The following is a 19,897-nucleotide window of genomic DNA, read 5'->3' as shown; positions in this document are numbered from 1 at the left end:
TGCAAGGTTTGCCTCCGGTCCCCAGCTGTGACCATGACCATGACCGTGACCGGCGGCGGGGTGCAGCCTCCAACCCCCCTCCTCTCCGTTCTGCTCCACCACCACTGCGCCACATGAGGGAACCTTCATGTTGCTTTCCTTTGAGTTTAAAGAGGTCCAAACCCTCCCAGAACCAGCAGCTGTTACACAAGGAAGAAGGGCACGTTTTGGGGGGGAAGGCAGATAAAAAAAGAGTTAAGGACTTAATAACGGAGGCTGCTTTGACCTCTGTCTTCTTCACATGCACACACTCATTCGTGCACGTATAACACACATTCTCCTCTCTCTCTTTCTCACTGCACCTTAATCTGTGGATTTAACCAGAGGGACCTCTCCCTCCTCCAGAGAATGCAGAAATCTTTTGAATCCAGCAAGGAGTTCTGGTTTCTTTTCCCTGGAGACAGAGGGCCTCCTTTTAGCAAACTAGTAGCATCATCCCATATACGGTGTAGAAAAGTGTGATTCTAGCCATGCCTACCTCTGCCCAGCTCTGCATAGTTTGGCCACAAGCGATTATAAAAGCTATAGGACAAAAGGGAGGTGAGAAATAATTTAAAAATGAGGGCAGGAGGGGAGGATAAGTCAAGAAGGCAAAGAGGATGAGTCGGTGGGAGAATTTAATAGCTCAGAGGGTCTGGGAAGGTCCCAGCAGAGGACGGAGGGCTCGGAGCAGATTTCTTGCCTGAGGGTCCTGCCATGTATTGTTGGAGGCACCGAGGGCTCTGTTGTAACTGCCGAGTCACTGTTTGTTTGTGAGACCGAGGACATTGTTCCGGGGCACACAGATCCTCCCTCTGCAACTAGCACAGTGGCTCCACCCAGCCCCTGTCCAAGGCCAAGCCCACTAGATAAGGAAGTCTCTCCTGGTGTTACAGGAGGGATGCGCGGGCTCCCGGGCGCATAGCACAGTCTGGCAGCTGGAAGACGACTTAGGCCCAGGAAGATGCCAGGCTGGGTGATGGGAAGGAGCTGGCCTGGGATGGTGACAAGTGATTCCCATACTCAGGAGGCCGAACAGCTGCCTCTGCAGAGACTCTTTAAACTCCACCCTGGTGAAACCTGCAGCCGCATGTGGGAGAGCCGGGGAGGGCAGCATGGCATGCGAGATGCTCTTCCTCCTCCTGGTTTTGTTTCTTCTGTCCCCAGCATGCCGTCGCCCCCGGGGCATGCTGGGGCACAAAGAGCAGTCTTGCCACCAGAGCCAGGTGGAAGCAACGGGCCGACTCTGCCCAGCAGCCATAGCGCAGCACTTTCAGCGCGAGCCGCCGTCTCCTGCTGCACTCACAGCACAGAGGGGGATACACGATGCTCCGCCTGCGGGTTCAGAGCAGGAGAAAGGCCTGACTTCCAGGCCAGCACCCCCGTCCCCAGCCGGGGCCAGAAATCCTAACCCACGGCTGGAACACCGTCTATCTGGTTTATACCACTCTCACACAGCCCTGGGAATTGAAGACAAGCTTGTGTTGTATGGGGGATGGATGAGTGAACAGGTAGGGTGATGCTCATCCTGGAGGAGAAAACTGGTCCCTGTGACAGCCGCGCAGAGAGACCAAAGGTTGCTGCCACGTTCCCGGGTCTGTGTTGGGTGTGCTATAAATCCGCACCAGGATGGAGACACGTGTACGACTTGCCTTGATTAACGGGTTTCCTGTTCTTTTCCTGTTTGTCCATTTTGTTTCGTTTTTCTTCTCCTGTTTTCTGTACTCTTTTGTTTGTTTTGGCTCCCCGGGAATGCCTGTTCTCCTCTCCTCCCTCTCTGCATCCTTTCCCTGCCACCCTCCCTGCCCTGCCACCCTGCCCCCATCCCCACTTACCACCCCGCCATGAGCAGTGGCCGCATCCATTACACTGAGATGTATGAAATGCTGACTCTCATGTCACCACCGCTAGGCCTCGGCAAGAGATGTCCCTCCAAGGTGGCATATAAGGTAGACCACCTCTTCCTTTGTTCTGGGCTAGTGACCAGCAGGAAATGGGCGCCAGCTGTGGGGAGGTCAGAATGTGGGGAGGAAGCCGGGCTGGGGAGGGAGAGGAGGGAACCAAGGAAAAAAGGAATGATGAGATGAAAAGGTCACGAAGCTTCACAGAAGGATGAAGTCCTGAATCGATACACAAGGTGGTGTGTAAGACTATTAGACGTGGGTTTTTTTTTAATGTTATTCTGTTTCTACAAGTGTGTGGCTTCTTGTGAGTGGGTTACTAGAAAGAAAGTGTTAAGTAGCATGTTTCCTTCTAGAGAAGGCAGAGTGGTGGGCTGTGGAATAGCATATATGGGCAAGAAGAAAGCCTACAGCAAGACAGCTATCAGAGCTTATAAAAAAAAAACTTCAATCAGATAAGCTAAGGAAATAATGCAGAAATTCCTCTAAACATGGTTCAAGAAGAAATTTTTAGGAGAGAGGAAAACTCTTAACAAATTTCTTCCTCCATGACGTAGGGAGGGACGATGGCATGGTTCCTTCTAGGTACCAGAAAAGAAAGAGGAACAACAACCTCCATCCCATGATATATGATGAAGGATGCAGCTCCCTTCCCCATTAGCCCAGCTACCCATTTTTCCTGGCAATTCAAAGGAAAGGGTGATGATGGACACAAGTTGCATTCAGCATTAGATTTGCCTTCTTGGCATGACTGAGTTGTGGGTGGATTCCCCTCAGCTTGCTTAGGACAGCATCGTACATTGGGAGTCAACTGCCATTGGGGTGCTCAGAGCCTTGGGGCCTGAACTTTTTCTCCACAATGAATAATAGCTACTGTTAATTCCCCACTGCTGTTTAGACCGACCCAGAACTCTGGAGCTCTTTCATTCACCTAGGAATACACCCTAGCAATGTTGCCACTTCTCTAGAAGCCTAAAGAAGTGAGAGAGAGATGGAAGTCAGATACAGACAAGAAACTGGCCTTACACTCTAAGACACCGTGTTTGCGGCATCACATTAAGCCAGATGTTCCAATGGAGTTTTAGAAACCCTGTCTTGGGAAGAAACACTTGCCTTCCTGCTAGGCTGGTGGTTCTGTTGGAGGACCTTCTCCTGCTGCTACCTCCAAGTTTAAAGCTCCAGAGAGCATCTCATTGGAATGGTGGTGGTGGGGGGGCCATTAGGGACCCTTATCCACCCCACTACATGGCTCCTCCTTTGCAGCTTAGGGGCTGGCATCCTTTTTTGCTCATGATTCCACATCTAACGGTACCAGGTGGTGGAACGTGGCCCTAAGTTCTTTGAATTTCTGGGGTGAAGCCCAGTGGGAGAAGGGATGTGGGGATTGGAGGGAAAGTTAAAGAATTCCAAAAGCAAGATACTCTCTGGAAAGTGGATTTGGCCATTTCCGTTTGACCCCCTTCCTTTGGGTGAGGTGAACGAGGCCTGCCCACTCTGCTCCCGCCTGGGTCACCCTCCTCTTCTCTGCTCTCCCCAGCCCTCTTCCCCTAGACCTTGTTTGCACTCTCCCACTTTTCCATTCTGCTCCACTTCATCTTTTGGATAAGCTGGACTTCTGCATGTTCAACCATGTGCTGGCAAATTTCATCTTTTAAAGACTCAAAAAGGGGGCATCAGGATGCATCTTTCAAGTCAGATAAGCAAAGCAAAATCTCCCCCATGTGAGTTTTGGGGGTATTCATGGGACAAGTGGAACTATAGAGCAGCCCTGAAACAGGGAATGGAGTCACCTCACAGAGCTGACTCCTTCCCCTGAGCCACTGCTTTTAGGAATCCCTATTAAAGACATTCTTAGGACCGTGGAGGAGTCCTACAGAATGACGTGTCCCTCTTCCCTTGGAATTTGGCATCATTCCCTAGAAATAAACAAAGCAAAATAGCAGCCAATGAGCCTTAAGTGAGAAGCAGGGAGAGGGCAGGGCTGGGACAGGGGACGGGGGAATCCTTGCCCTTCTTTTTTGTCTCTGCACTTGACCTCTGCACTTTTCCTCCCTTCTCACCAAGGTTTCTCTCGATATATTTTTTTCCTCCTGCTGTTTCTTTTCTCTCTTTCACACAGAGGTTAGTCCTGATGAATATGCCAGTGGCTGATGACATGACTGTCCACTTCACTTCCACGCTTATGGCTCTGATCCGGACAGCTCTGGACATTAAAATCGCCAAAGGTCAGTAAGCTTTGGGAGGAAAAAGATTCTGAAACAACTCACGCAGGGTGGCGCAGGATGCAAATGTTTGACCTTTCATCCATCTGATGATGCAGTGACCTGGAGATCAAATAGTACGGTCCCTGTTTCACCTCTGAGCTACAATAACTATTATATTTGCCCTTTCTTCTTGGTGAAATGAATGGTTTGATAATCACTAAGCCTCCTTTTGACTTCAACGGTATGTGATCTTTGGTATCTGGCACCTAGTAGGCATTTTAGAAATATTTGTTGATTGAACAAAGGAGTTTTAATTTAGTTCTGTTTTGTTTTTTTTTCCTTATGTGGTGCCTTTAACAGCTTGGAAGCCTTCTGTGGCAGGTGCTATCATGGCAGTATTTTGTTCCTCTTGGTTTCTAATTCAGTGGTTTAGGAAAGAAAGGGTTTACTACTTCCAGATGGGCCTCCATCTTTCTGCTCTTGCCTGACCCAAATCCTTTTTAAAATCAGGTCACTCAGACTCTGGAGTCAGATCGCTGGAAGAACTGATACACGTATAAAGGCAGAGGAGGCTGGCTCGTGGCTCTCTGCATTTCCCCTTCTGATATATTGAGCAGCTGGGAGCCTCTGTGAATGAATGAGGCTGATCTTAGTCCCAGGGCCTCGGCTGTCTGTGACGGGATATCCCTGAGTCACTGAAAACGGAGCCAAAATGTGTTCTGCTGCTTCAGCAGAAAAACCCAGTATTGCAAGGTCCACTGTCAGGAAGTACCAAGATCCCCTCTGAGAATATGAGGTGCCATGCTGCCTCAGCTCCTTCCCCACCTCCTCCCTCCGTCCTTGTTATTTCTGTGTCTGTTCTGTTTTCGCTATTAATAAATGTATCTTCCCCTAGGTGGTGCGGACAGGCAGCAGCTAGACTCAGAGCTACAGAAGGAGACCCTGGCCATCTGGCCTCACCTGTCCCAGAAGATGTTAGATCTGCTTGTGCCCATGCCCAAAGGTGTGGGGTCTCCTCCAGGGTATCCTTGTCACTGTGGGCCCAGCCCCGCAAGACCACATCTTTGGGGGGGACACAGAATGATCAAGGAGATAAGGGAAGGGTGCTCTTTTATTCTTAGGAAACAAAAATCCCTCACTTCTCAAGTTCCTTTTGTCATTAATTGAAAAGTTGTTTTTTTTTTTTACTGAAGTATAGTTGATTTACAGTGTTGCGTTAATTTCTGCTATATAGCAAAGTGACTCAATTATATACATAAATATATTCTTTTTAATATTCTTTTCCATTATGGTTTATCCCAGGATATTGAATATAGTTCCCTGTGCTATACTAACCTTGTTGTTTATCCATCCTATATGTAACAGTTTGCATCTACTAACTCCAAACTCCCAATCCTTCCCTCCCCTCCCCTCCCTCCCCCTTGGCAACCACAAGTCTGTTCTTTATGTCTGCGAGTCTGTTCTTTATGTCCGTGAGTCTGTTTCCATTTCGTGCCATATTTTAGAGTCCACATATAAGTGACATCATATGTTATTTGTCTCTTTCTGACTTACTTAGTATGATAATCTCTAGTTGCACCCTTGTTGCTGCAAATGGCATTATCTTGTTCTTTTTTATGGCTGAGTGGTATTCCACTGTATATATGTACCACAGCTTCTTTATCTATTCGTCTGTTGATGGACATTTAGGTTGCTTCCATGTCTTGGCTATTGTGAATAGTGCTGCTATGAGCACTGAGGTGTGTGTATCTTTTTGAATTAGAGTTTTGTCTGGATATATGCCCAGGAGTAGGATTGCTGGATCACATGGTAGTTCTAGTTTCAGTTTTCTGGGGAGCCTCCACACTGGAAAACAGTTCCTTAAGATAGGTCACTGTGGTTGTGGATGAAGCTTCTTGGCTGCATAGCTCTGTCCTTCCACATAACACAGTTCAGCAAACCTTCAAGCCGTTGGGGAAAAGGTGGTGTTACAAAGAGATGGAAACCTAGACCATTCTGGGGGTGGGGAGGTGCTTACTAATGTGTTGCACATCACTGGTAACATCACCCTCCCTGGGTGGCTGTGGAAGCTCCCTGAGGCTAGACATGGGGACCTAGTCACTCTGTAGCCTCAGTGCCTGGCACAGATGGAACCCTCAATAAATGTTGGATGGGTGGGTGGCCGAAGGGGCAAACCTGCTTCCTAGGTGTCCTCACTCTCCCCCCGTGTCTTCTCCCTGTTCCCCTCCATGCCACACTTGTGTCTTCAGCCTCCGACCTGACTGTGGGCAAAATCTATGCAGCAATGATGATCATGGACTACTATAAACAGAGCAAGGTGAAGAAGCAGAGGCAGCAGCTGGAGGAACAGGTGAAGGTCAAGGACAGCGTGGTGGGTGGGTGGGCCCCTGAAGGGACAGGCCTGTGCATCCCTGGGGCACAGTGCCATGCGAGTGCTTAGAAGCAGAGGTCAGGCTTTGCAGGGTCCAGGAACCTCCCTAGGATCAAGGGATTAGAAACCCAGTGGGGCAGAGGTTCAGATAGTCAAACAGGGTATCAGTCATATTCCTGTTTTACTCAAGTGGTATTTTCCCCCCACAGTCATTTGAGTCCCTTTTTCCTCCTTTCCACTTTTAACACAGAAAAACGCACCCATGTTCCAGCGGATGGAGCCGTCATCTCTGCCTCAGGAGATCATTGCTAATGCCAAAGCCCTGCCTTATCTCCAGCAGGACCCCGTTTCAGGCCTGTGAGTATAACCAGAGAGTCCATGACTCCCCTGCTTGCATTATCACGTGTGCCATCGGGCAGACCCAGAAACTCATTGCCTAGAAGTGCCCGAGCTAATACTAATGCTGAGATGCATGGATGATCCCCTTTCTGAGGGTGAGAAGACAACATGTTGTATCTTAAGATGGTTATTCAGCAGGGGTAATAGAAAAGCAGGCTGAGCGTGTTTGGTGCTATGGCCAGCTCCAGAGACAGGGAGCGCTGTGAATGGACAAAGGAAGTAAGGGGCTGTATTAGTATCATCACTTCAGAGTGAACTCAGAGAGGTTCACTAAGTGGCCCAAAGCCATATGGCTGGTAGGAAGCTGAATTGGAATTTGTCAGTTATTTCCAAGCCCAGAGTCTTCCCACTACACCGTGTTATCTGTAATGAACAAAAAGAACCTTAAATCAGGCAAAACAATTTTTTGTTAATTTTCTATATTGAAAGTGGAAACAAAACCCTAATTAAGGAATGTGCCAATTCTTCCAAGTTGTAAGCCTTAGGCCCAATGTGGACATTAGCCATAAAGGATCTAATGTAATATACATACTTCATTTTAATGCTTTCTTTCTCTCCTCACAAGTGATGTACCCAAAGGGTCCCTCTACCCAACGTAAATGGCTTGTTGTCGTTGGTTATGATTAGTGACTTTTTTCCAGTCTAGCTCTCGTGGAACCAGTAAATCACTAAGTATCACAACTTCAGTAATTGTCAGAGGAGTGAAATCCCAGGCTTAGGAATGAGCCCTCAGTCAGAATACCATTTGGAATCTCTCACGCCATAAATTTCTTTCTGCCTGTGGTGTTGGAGACCTGTTTTTGAAAAGCATTGTTTTCAAAGGTCACAATCCAACGCATGTGGAAAAGAAGAAAAACAACCAAGGCCGTCGGTCATTTTTACAAAACATGTGAGGTGTTAAAGTAGCAGGTATGGATTCTCCTGTCTACAGAAAAACAAGTACATGTTTATCTTTGGTCTGTGCAGGAAGGTGGTCAAGAGGTATGATTAGAGTACTCGGACTACCTCCTTGGAAGAGTTTACAGTGTTTTTCGAGGGTCTTTGGCTTAGAAATAGAGGACACCCTCCACCATCTAGATCTGTTTTAGCCACAACAGTTTGCTGTACAGATTAACTCCCATCATTGGACTATTCCAGCCTCTGTCCCATATGTTTATTGATTCATTCACTCACTGATTTGACCAATATTTACTGAGAGTCGGTGTGACCCAAAAACTGGCTCAGACACTGGGGATTCAGTCAAGATGATCACAGTCCCCATGGACACAGTTCTTAAAAAAGAAATTACAAGAGTGATAAAGGTTAAAATGTGGAAGGGTAGGCTATTGTGACTCTGTGTAAAGGAAGCAACTCACGTAGTTTGAGGAAGCTTCCCTGAGGAAGTAACATTTGAGTGAGACTCAAAAGCAAGCACTTCAAGAGGTGAAATAAAGTATGGTAAGTTTAAGGAACCTAAGAACTGTCATGATGGTTGGAGCACAGAGATATCAGGGGACGTGGCAGGTGATGGATTTGGAGGGGCCAGGATGTAGGGATACAGAAGTTTACAGGCAGGATACAGAAGTTTAGTGTCATCCAAGGATAATGGGTGACACGATCATCAGAGTGACATGATCAGGTTTGGGCTTTCCAAAGATCATTCTTTAATCCAGTGTGGGCTCAGCGGATTGGAGGGAAGCAGTTCGAGAGATAGAACACCATTTAGTACGTGGCTGCAATTGTGAATGTTATGAGACTGTGGCTTGGACTAACAGGATAGAAATGGGGAGAGAGAATCAGACTTGAGAGGCAATTAATACACAGAACGGATAGGATTTGGTGACTGATTGATTTGCTACATGGTGTGAAGGACAGGGAGGAATCCAAGATGACCCTCAGGTTTCTGGTTTGAGCTTCTAGGTGGATGTTGGTCCATTTCCTGAAACGGAGATGCTGGTGGAGCAGCAGGCTGGTTCTTTGGAACCATCTGTGTTTCTAGAGCCCAGAATTGTTCAAGTAGAGATTGCTTTGGAGGTAGCGTGGTGGACATGACAGGGCTCCTCTCTCATTGAACTTACAGCTGGTAGAAAAACAAACATGAAACAGAATTATCAGAAAGAAAAAAACGTGTCATTTTTGATGATTTAATCACAGTTCTGGTGAGTGCTAGGATGGGAAAAAATGCATTATGATCTGAGTGCATGTGAGAGAGACCTCTGACAAGTTTATCAGGTAAGGTTTCCTTAAGGAAGTGACTTTTAAGAAAAATTTTGAAGGATGAATTCCAAAAAGAGTTCGCAAGGGACCGGGTGTTTGAGAAGCATCCTGCACTCTGGGAACAGCCTTTATTCAAGTCCTGAGGCAGAAAGAAGCCTGGTACATTCAACCAACTGAGAGAGCCCAGCATGTTGGAATTCAGGGAATAAGGGAAAGTAATGCAAGAGGAGGGTGGCCAGGTAGGAAGTGGGTCATGAAAGAGGCCTCTGGACTCTCTCCTGATAACAGTGAGAAGCCAGACAAGGTTTTCAAAGTAAGAGGTTACTCAGGGTTTAAATTCTTCAAGTCTATAAGGTTGTTCAGTGCTTTTAAGGGTCCTGTCTACCTACTGGGGATCCTGAAGTTACTCATTTTCTGTAGGACAAAAGGGGGCCCATTTCCTATAGAGCAGTGCTTGTTTCCCTTGGTTCTCAGGCCAAGGCACACAGAAGAAGATGATTGACATTTCAGCAGTCGTTTAAATAGCAGACTGCTCTCTAGCAGTTGTAAGAATTCAGCTAAAGCCCTCACTAGCAGCAAGGGGACAGGTTGGGTGAAAAGTCTGCTCTTCAGATTTTCCCCTATGATCCCAGTCTAATGGATTATTTTTCAGTAACTGGCAATCCTTGCTTAGGTCTCGGATTTTCCACTGGATTCGCAGTCATTAGCAGCAGACTCTGCAGTGGCTGTCTCTGGAGCAGATGGGACACTGGCAGAGACGGTGTCCCATCTCTCCCTCCTAATTCCACACCCACTGAGGGAGCTGCTGCCCCAGTCACTGACCACTTTCCTCTTCCTGTGATCAGGAGGCTCAGTCTGCATGCTGGCTTAGGTCAAAGAGGAACTGTTACTGTCCTAGTAGCAATGAGTGGCAGCAGCAGCCAAATTCTCAGGAAAGATTGGCTGCCTCTTTTTTTTCCTAACCAGCCCAGTGGATCCCATTGGCTGAGGGTGTCTTTCAGGTACCAAACCGTGGCTTAAGAACAGGCACACTGCAACAGCTCTCCATGCTTTTCATTCAGAGGCCCCTAAACACTTGGCCAACTCGGCCCCTGTCCTTTTACCTCATCACCATTGAAGCATCCTCCTACATAGCCATCGACCCAGATGTTGTCACCTCTTTCACCTCTTCTGAAATCGTTCCATGCAGTTCATACGCCAACAGACAGTGTCTGGTACAGAGCAGTCCTTCAATAAATGTTCATGGCATTGAATGGTTTGGTTTGGCCAGCGATGTTGGCACAATAAAACCATATTCTTAATGAGAGTGGAGGAAATTTTTTAAAAGACCATGACTGCTTAATATTTAAACAAACTGTTCACTGTTTAAACTATGGCATTTTTCTGCCGAATGGAGAAACTGAGCAGAAACAGGTTTACAATCGAGCATTGGTCTTCCATATGGCTGAGTGTGACAAATGATGTCATTTGTCACAGATATGCTAGTCACCAGCAAAATGATGAATGGTTCCAAATGCAGGTTGAAAACAGTGGTTCCTCTTTTCCAATGCTTTTTTTAAAAATTTCCTATTCTAGGGCTAGCCACCTGTAAGTTACCAGGCTTGCAAGCCAGCCAAGGCTAAAGGGTATTGCCCTTGCTGGGAAGGAAGTCCTGTCTGGGTGGGAATTGGTAATGACAACTACATCATGACTGTTTCTCTTTCTCTCATGAACACATTACCTCTGAACTTGGCATTGCTTTGCAGGAGTGGCCGGAGTGGATACCCTTCGATGAGTCCACTCTCCCCGCAGGAAATATTCCAGTTGGCCTGTATGGACCCAGCTGATGATGGACAATTCCAGGAACAGCAATCTCTGGTGAATGAATGAGTTACATGACCTCAAAAATACTTCCTTGGTTTCCCGACCCCTCCCACTCTCATTTTCAAATTTTATTCCATAGCCTTGCTCCATCAGAAAAAAAAAAAACCTTTGATAGTCCAACCAATTACCCTGAAAGTTTCCTGCCATCTCCCCTTTCATAGCTGAGTTTCTCATGTTCTTTAACAAATGCTCCCTCTTCAGGTTTTACAACCCCAGAGGCTCCTTATCTGCTTCAGGAACTTATAATGCTTCAGGCCAAGCCCTCTTAATTTATGCCCTGAGCATCAAATGGAGAAGCAGAAGTCACAAATGAAATCTTGCCTTTGAGAGGGAGCCTTAGGATGAATCATCATAAGGATGGATGGCACCAATGGATGACAGATGGAACTTTAGATTTTGATAATACAAAGCTAAAATGGGACTCCCAGAGATGATGGACTTTACTATTAGTTCAGGAGCCATGAGATCAAGTTCCCTCTGGAGCTTAGAATTAAAGTCCAGGTGGTTATTGGCCTGAAAAGAAAAAGGGTAAAACCCAACCTTTGCGATAGTCTATATAGACAGCTTGTATTAAGTGAGTTCCATGTCATTTTGATTCTAATTCACCTGTGTTCTTCTCTCCCCTTCATTTCTTTCCCTGACCCCTCCCCACTGTTAGTGTACCCCAGCGCCTTCCTCAGTGGATGTGTGGGTGGAGTGTGGGTGTGGCCTGCTTGTGGAGGGCATGTCTGATGGAATGGATACCCTTCAGAGGGGAAAAAGCACTTCAGTAACTCCAGCAAATGAGTGATTCCATCTCCTGTGACTAAGGAGACAGGGAATTGTACACAGTTGTATTGGGGAGACACCCATACTCCCCCCTCCCAGTGTATGAGTGGTGGCCTGAAGGTGTTCTTGGTAAAGTGGGTAAGAATGCTTGGAGCAATTCCCTGCCTTCCTGTCTGAGGAGATTAGCACCAAAGCCCAGGGACTAATTGGTACTGATAGTTTAATTCTTAAAAGGGCCTCTCATCATTTTATGGCTTGCCTGGTGATGTGTCTGTCTGGTGAGAAAAATCTCAATAATATGTCCTTTCTTTCACAGGGAGGCTTTACTGCATCATCCTTTCTGCAGGTTTCCCAGGGATGAGCTGTAGTGCCAGGACTTTTTGGATATATGTTCATCTCATTGTCAATACTGGTGTCTGTAATTCAATTCAGGTGTCAGCCCATGCTATACACTCACCACTGTGTACTCCTTCCCATCCTTTGGGGCCCCCTGCTCAACGTCCTGGGACATGGCCATGATTTGTGTGTGTGGGCGTGTCTTACACCACCTCTGATACCTGTTGACTGCAGTTGTTGTTACCACGTAGACTGCAGTGTTGTTATCACATCTGTTTTGAGTCAGACCTGGGTGCCATATAAAGCACATACTGCAAACACTGTAACTTCTTCAGGTGCACATGTCATGTCCTTTGAAGGCAGTCCTCCTGTTCATACCAGGAACCATTCAGCCAAATGGTCATTGAGGCCAAGGGGGTGTCTCAGGCCCCCTTTCCTTTAATAGTAAGTACCCTACTCATAAACCCATGTTTTTAGGTGTCATTTCCTAAATGTAAAATGCTTTTTTTCTGGTATAATCTCCAGATGTCCAAGATATTCCTAGGTCTCTTTGTTGGGTGGCCCATATAAACATTTTTAAAGCAGCTCTCTTTGCACAATGACACTAGCTGTCTATACAGAGCATGTACATTTGCCAAACTAACATTCTTTAACCAGGAAAATTAAATGATTTGGGCACGACCCTAGAGATCTCCAATCCAACCTTCTTAAAGCTCTCAAAGTCCAATACAGTAGCCACTGCCCGCATACGGTAATTGAGCACTTGAAATGTGACTAGTCCAAATTGAGGTGTGCCATAGGTGTAAAATACATACCAATGTCAAAGACTTGGTACCAAAAAAAGTAAAATATCTCATTAATTTTTTATATTGATTACATGTTGTCATGAGAATATTTGGATATATTGGGTTACATAAAATCTTAAATTTTAAAATCTTATTATTAAATTTCATGTTTACTTTTTAAAATGCAATTACTAGGAAATTTTAAATTACATAAGTGGTTTGCATTATATTTCTATTAGACTGCACTAGTCCAATGCATTCCTGAAAGATGGCTACCCACCCCCATTATTGGATGGTTTCAATCATAAGAAAGCTCTTAAAATCATGTGTCTTAAGGTTTCAGAAGATACACTTGACACCAGAAATTGGTGACTTTCCTTAAAACAGTGGTTTCTATTTAATTGACAAATGGCTTCTTCAGATTACAAGAATAAACCCCATACTGTCAACTTGCAGAAGGTAAATTTCACAAAGCTATAAAATCTGAAGCATTGCCTCAGTGATAACTAAGATGATACCTAACTAGAAAAGGTGATCCTTATCCCTCAATCCTAGTTAGAGCTTTCTGTTCGGGACATCTGGTATACCACATATGTGCACACATAGACACAAACATATATACACGTACAACTGAGACCTTAGAGACACAAGTGTCTCTTCTGAAAGCTGTTCTTCACATGGAGGAGACAGAATCATCCACCGGAAGTGAGAAGCAATGGGATGGAATCAAGTCCCACAAGCTTGGCTGTGTGTTTATTTCTAGGAGCCAGAGGTTAGTGAATTAAAAAGCGTGCAGCCCTCTAACCATGGCATCTACCTTCCTTCGGACACCCAGGAGCATGCGGGATCGGGGAGGGCATCCTCTATGCCACGCCTGACTGTGGATCCCCAGGTAAAACGCAACCACCACCTACCATATGCAGTGGCATCCTGGGCTGTATTGGATTGGTGGGTTATGAACAAACATCTGATATTTTCAGGTGAGCCCTTGACTTGCCCCCACCCCTTCTCTATAAGCAAAACATGGCTCATGGGCTTTCTCTACAGAGCCTGCTTCTCCACACTGTGTTTCCAATGAAACCCTAACCACAACAGCCTAGCCAGCAAAAGGGCAGGCCCCCGGATGGGCTCAGCATCCTCAAGACTCAACCAGCCATGCAAGAAATATTTTCCAGGATTTCCCCTGTGTATTTTTCCTTCCTTTTCTCCTTTCCTGGTTCCTCCAGCACATACGCAGTTACTTACACACACAGCTCTGTGTCAGGACTGTCTGTACTAACCAGTGCAGGCCACGCCTCATTTCTTTGTCTGTTTTCCTGGCTTCTATTTTCTGTCTGTCTGTCCTACATCAAGTTTTGACAGAGACAAGAAGTTTTTGTGGATCTGTTTTAAAATCTGTGGCAAGTCAAAATGCCAGAGTTTAAGGTGGAGCTGGGGTGGGACTGATCGAGAGAGGGCAGTGCATTCTCAGGAGCTATTCATTTACAAGCTCTCCTAAGCTCTAGCACTATAGGGTGGCGCCTTCTCTGAGGAGGGCAAAAAACAAAAGGCAAAGCCGTGCTTCTTTCATGGTGGAGACTTTTTGACAGTTGCCCTAACTTATTTCAGAGTGGCTCAAGGTTCATGGCAGGTCCTGGCTGAGTCTCCAGGGTAGAGGGCTCTATGGGCAGCTTGCACAGGACCCTCAGCTCCTTGCTTTCCTGAGCATGAAGAGGAGCCCTGCACCAGCCCAGTGACTATGTTAACGTAAAGACAGTTTCTGGAACAGCCTCCTCCAGCTAAGGTCTGAGCAAGAGGGATTTATGGGAAGTGACAATTTGCAATCTTCAACAATCTCAGTCCTACATCTTCCTTACTTTTAGACCACTTCAGTAATTTATCCATACCTTGTGTTCTTCTGGGGGCTCATGTTTCCAGGTGGTGACAGACCCTAGCTCCATGAGACGTTCATTTTCCACTATTCGGGAAAAGCGTTCAAATTCCTCTTGGCTGGAAGAATTCTCCATGGAGCGAAGCAGCGAGAACACCTACAAGTCGCGTCGCCGGAGTTACCACTCCTCCCTGAGGCTGTCAGCCCACCGCCTGAACTCTGACTCAGGTGAGGGAGTCTTCACCGTTTGCCTCTTTTCTGACGAGAACTGAAAATCACAGGAACAGAATCCAGATAAAGATGGGGTTGCGGAGAGTGAAGGAAGAATGCTCCTTAACAAGGGGTTTCCTGTCTGACTCACATCATGAAACAAAGCAACAAAACCCTCTCTAGTCATCACAAAGGCTGATGAGATTTCTTTCTTCCAGAGCAGGGCTATAGAAATCATTAAAACAGAGTTTTCCCAAGGGCCTTCTACAAAACCACTCGACTGCCTTAGGGATGCATTAGAGACCCCCTGGCAAGGGCGGAGCTTTACCCACTAACTGCACTTCGACCCAGACAGTGCTACCTGGAATTGTTTTATGCATTTGAGTTTTGTTTTTTAAGGAAAAGGATCATATTGATAGAAACAGAAAATCACTAGTCTGGTTCAAACTATTTTACTAAGTGAAGAAACAAAGATAAAAAAGCAGTGACATGTCCCATATCATAGGGCCAGTAAGTGGCAGAGAGGGGACTAGAAGTGAAATCCTTTGACTTCAGTCCTAGGGCATTACAGTAACGGTGTTTACTTTGTTCATAACAACTTCTTTTTTTTTTTGCGGTACGCGGGCCTCTCACTGTTGTGGCCTCTCCCGTTGCGGAGCACAGGCTCCGGACGCACAGGCTCAGCGGCCATGGCTCACGGGCCCAGCCGCTCCATGGCATGTGGGATCTTCCCGTACCGGGGCACGAACCCGTGTTCCCTGCATCGGCAGGTAGACTCTCAACCACTGCGCCACCAGGGAAGCCCCATAGCAACTTCTTAATTCCCTTCTGCTAGTGCCATTTTCCCTCCAAAAAGTTACACACCCATGTTTAGGACATAGAGTATTCTTGGGCCACATTGCTGGCAGAGATTCTACCTTAATTGTATCTAGCATAAATGGAAGAAGAGAGTGATTGCATCCTTGAATTTGCACGTCTTTCCAGTGGCAGCTTGCACACTTACCTCTTCACAAAAGGGTAATTTTCCAGTCTTTCTCTCCTTCTTCCCTTTCAGATCACCTGTTGACATGTCTGCAGAAGCCAGGGTCCTTGAGGGGCCTGGTCCCAAGCTGTAAGACTTATCTTTGTGTTCAGCTGCCAGGATGGGCAGAGTTACGATAGTTGCTTTTGTCATCTCTCATAGGCCACAAGTCTGACACCCACCGCTCAGGGGGCAGAGAGCGGGGACGATCGAAAGAGCGAAAGCATCTTCTCTCTCCTGACGTCTCCCGCTGCAACTCCGAGGAGCGAGGGACCCAGGCCGACTGGGAGTCGCCAGAACGTCATCAGTCCCGGTCTCCCAGCGAGGGCAGGTCACAGACCCCCAGTAGACCGGTGAGCATGGAGAGGAAGCTGAGCCTCTGCAGAAGACAGGGAGGGGCGGGCTGTTAACATTAGGTGCAAAATGTGGGCATCCAGCACCCACACAGACCTCAGCTTCACAGGAAACTGCATCCATTGTGCATAGAGGTTAGCTTTTTACTTAACGAGGTTAGCTTTTTATGTAACACTTGTGTATTCAGAAATGATATGAATTCACAGAAAACCAAAGAGTCCCTCAAGAAAGACAATGGTGTCTAGGGGTCATTCCATCTTGGTTCTCAGAATCCAGAGTTACAAAGTCACAACAAATAAGTTCATAAATATCTCAGGCAGATTTCAGAGGAAAGGATGGCTTTTTAGCCAGAAAAGTTTTGACCAGTCGTGTGACCCTTAGTATTGGTTGGAATGGTGATTCCTCTCTCAACACAGGATTCAAAAGTCAGATCAATTCAACTTCATCTATCTAGCTTCCAGCCATCCCAGGAGGAAGAGCATCTCTCCTTCCGGCCTGTTGCTGAAACATCAGCCTAGGTCTAAGATATAACTACCAGAGCTGTGTGAAAACACTCTCTGGCCCTGTTTTCCTCCTGACTACCATCCCTCACTCCCTGCCCTACCTTGCTCCAATACTCTCAGAGTCCAGATGTGAGACCCATCAGCAGTGAGCAGTGGGGAAGAGGAAGGGCTTCCACAGCCAACTTTTAGACGCAGTTGAGAAGTTTACTTCTAGAGCAGTGATGTCGAGTTTTAGTGCAGAATGGAGTCACCTAGGGCTTGTTATAAGTGCACGTTCCTGGGACCTCAAGGCTTCTGCTTCAGTAGTAAGACCCGCTGTAAAGCAGAACCCAGAAATCTGCACTTGGAAGGACCCCAGAATCTCCCAGGAGATCTTGAGCATGTGGTTCCTAGGTTACACGCACACCTTAAGCCTCAACACCGAGCTGGAGGTCCATTTACCAACCCCTGGGCTCAGAGACCCTTGGAAATAGGTGAGCAGGTCAAGTCAGGCCTGAACCAGCAGATGAGTGGGGGGATGTAGAAGCCAAGTTAGTCTTAGCACGCCACTGAAAACACAGATGCAAAAAAGAGAAGATGAGGGAAGGTATTTGCCATGGCCTTAGATCCAATTCCCAAGAACGTTCCCCAGACAGAGCAACTCTAGAGCATTCGTTTACCTTTCATGTAGTTGTCTTTCCCAAAAGCTTCAAGTCTTTCTCTCAACGTGCCACGTGCTAGAGAGAGTGAGCTTCCAGATCTTTGCTACTCAATGTGTTTGTTCCAAGGACCGGCAGCACCTGTGAGCTTGTTAGAAATGCAGGATCTCAGGCCCCACCCCAGACTTTCTGAGCTGTGTCTGCAGTTTAACAAGACCCCAGAGATGCATAAGCATATTGAAAGTTGACATACCCTGGTCTCGATGGTACTGGCTCCTGAGTCTCCTGTAATCTCTGCATCTCTGAGTGGATGTGACTGGTAGCAGAGGGGACCCTGGTGGCTCTCTGTAGGAGGCGTTAGGGACCTTAACCGGGTCCCAAGTAGGAATGATGCCAAACCCAGGCTAACATGCCATGTTTTTCCTGCCGCACAGGGCACAGGGTCCCTCAGTGAAAGCTCCATCCCCTCCGTCTCTGACACCAGCACCCCAAGACGAAGTCGTCGGCAGCTCCCACCTGTCCCTCCAAAGCCTCGGCCCCTCCTTTCCTACAGCTCCCTGATGAGACACACTGGGAGCATCTCCCCACCTGCTGATGGGAGCGAGGGTGGCTCCCCACTGACCTCCCAAGTTCTGGAGGGCAATGACGCCAGCCTGCCCGAGTCTTCCAACCCCCGGTACGTACAGCAGGGCCACCCCTCCTCCCCACAGCGCTACATCTCTGAGCCCTACCTGGCCCTGCACGAGGACTCCCACGTCTCGGACTGTGGCGAGGAGGAGACGCTCACCTTTGAAGCAGCTGTGGCTACCAGCCTCGGCCGGTCCAACACCATCGGCTCGGCCCCGCCCCTGCGGCACAGCTGGCAGATGCCCAACGGGCACTATCGGCGGCGGAGGCGCGGGGGGCCTGGACCAGGCATGATGTGTGGAGCTGTCAGCGACCTCCTGAGCGACACGGAAGAAGACGACAAATGCTAGAGGCCGCTCCCCCCTCCGATGCATGCTTTTCTCTCAACACGGAGAAAACCAAGACCCCAGTTGGGAAGCCAGCGTGGCCCGGGGGGGAGGATGAGGGAGGAAGAAGATAGAAGGACACCGTGCATTATCAGAGAAGAGGACGGGAAGGACAGGAGGAAAACCGGTCAGACCCACCAAGTTGCTGTATTTCCCTTGGCAAGATGGGCACTGCCATAGTTCTGCCTGTTTGCTGGGGAAAGAATATTCAAGAACACGGAGGGTTGTTCCCGGGGGAGAAGGGGCACGAGGAGGGCTTTGCTTCCCCTTGCCCCTTCCCACTTTTCTAGCCGTGGGGACGTCGGGCTGGCCTGTGGCTGTGCCTGTTGCCCTGAGAAGCCTGGAAGACATTCTGGCTCTTAACTGGGGGAGTCATGGAGACCCTGGGAGAGGACTCTCCTCCCTCACCAGCCCTTCCTCCTCGGCCAGCACCCCTGCCACCAGGCCAACCACGACGGCATCTCACGCGTTATCCTGTGGCTTGCGTCCCCAGAGGAAGCACAGGCTGAGTTCAGGAGCATTGGATGTCAAGGGTAGGAGGCAGAGAGGGAGGATAAAGGGGGAGGGGCGCTGTGGTGGCAGCAGCGAGAGCCGGTCTGGGTGAGCAAAGCCATAGTGCGGCAGCCCTCACCATAGCGGAGGGGGCAGGGGAGTGGAAAGCTGCTGGTTCTGGTCGCTACGGTCCCGTCTGAGGCCTGTCACCCACTCAGTAGGTGTTCTGTCCATTTAGGATAGGCCAGGGAGGTGCCGAAGGCTCTGGTAAGGGTGATATTTTCAAAGTATTTAACAACCCGTGTGACCAGGGCACCAGCTGATGAGAGTGGAGACTGGCCTTAGTGCTGGCGCCCCGTGCCACGACAGGCCTTACTTAGCCCGCGAGATACCGGGCACGGGGGAGCCCCGAGGGTGGGCTGAGTGTGGCAGGGGGGCACTTAAGGGGCTCAGGCAGAGTCAGTTTTCCAACCAGTATAGAGGTAATTCAGTATGTGGAACGGTGCTGCAGCCGGCCCAGCACATACCAGCTGAATGTCAGCCCAGACTCTGGGCCAGGAGCAGAAGAAGACCTCTTTGCCAAGCAGCAAGGCCAGTGCCGTGCCAAGGCCAGTGAGCCCAAGTGCCAGTGGCCTAGCCTTCCCAGCCACTCCCCAAGAGGGCAGCACACACATATCCAAGGTGAGCTACACATCACCTGGTAGGGACTTCTTCTGTAGAGATGAGAAAGGCCAACAGATTGCAACCAGAGAAGCTTCAATGAGAGAGTCCCTCTGAGTTTACTGAGGAGCTCCCGTGAGGGACAGACCCTTGGACGGGCAGCTTCTGCAGCTAGTTTGTGACTGAGGGTCAGTTTGTCGGGATACTTTAAGGTGATGAGTAAATATACCTCAGCTTAGACCTGGGCTGCTCCTTCTAGCAAAGCAGGCTCCAGTGGGGCCTCAGTACACAAGGT

The 19,897-nt window shown here is 48.1% G+C and overlaps 1 protein-coding gene across 3 annotated transcripts in view; it reads left to right on the top strand.

Moving 5' to 3' along the window:
- CACNA1E (calcium voltage-gated channel subunit alpha1 E) overlaps positions 1-18,414 on the top strand; it is a gene marked incomplete at both ends in the record, with an annotated part of 301,265 nt that extends 282,851 nt beyond the window's left edge. For 2 of the 3 annotated variants that reach the window (XM_079696523.1, XM_079696522.1), the window contains 9 exons: positions 1,871-1,967; positions 4,039-4,144; positions 5,019-5,126; positions 6,373-6,473; positions 6,745-6,851; positions 10,835-10,946; positions 14,759-14,939; positions 16,105-16,295; positions 17,872-18,414. In XM_079696523.1, the coding sequence (XP_079552649.1) occupies positions 1,871-1,967; positions 4,039-4,144; positions 5,019-5,126; positions 6,373-6,473; positions 6,745-6,851; positions 10,835-10,946; positions 14,759-14,939; positions 16,105-16,295; positions 17,872-18,414 (1,546 nt within the window). Of the gene's footprint in view, positions 1-1,870; positions 1,968-4,038; positions 4,145-5,018; positions 5,127-6,372; positions 6,474-6,744; positions 6,852-10,834; positions 10,947-13,604; positions 13,734-14,758; positions 14,940-16,104; positions 16,296-17,871 lie in introns of all 3 variants that reach the window. The other variant, XM_079696521.1, reaches the window with a different exon arrangement.
- Between the last annotated feature and the right edge of the window lie 1,483 nt (positions 18,415-19,897).

This window comes from Hyperoodon ampullatus (assembly GCF_949752795.1).
Source record: "Hyperoodon ampullatus genome assembly, chromosome: 2".
In the NCBI taxonomy this organism is placed as follows: Eukaryota; Metazoa; Chordata; class Mammalia; order Artiodactyla; family Ziphiidae; genus Hyperoodon; species Hyperoodon ampullatus.
Note: the sequence above shows the minus strand (reverse complement) of the source record. Positions and strands in the feature narration are given on the sequence as shown.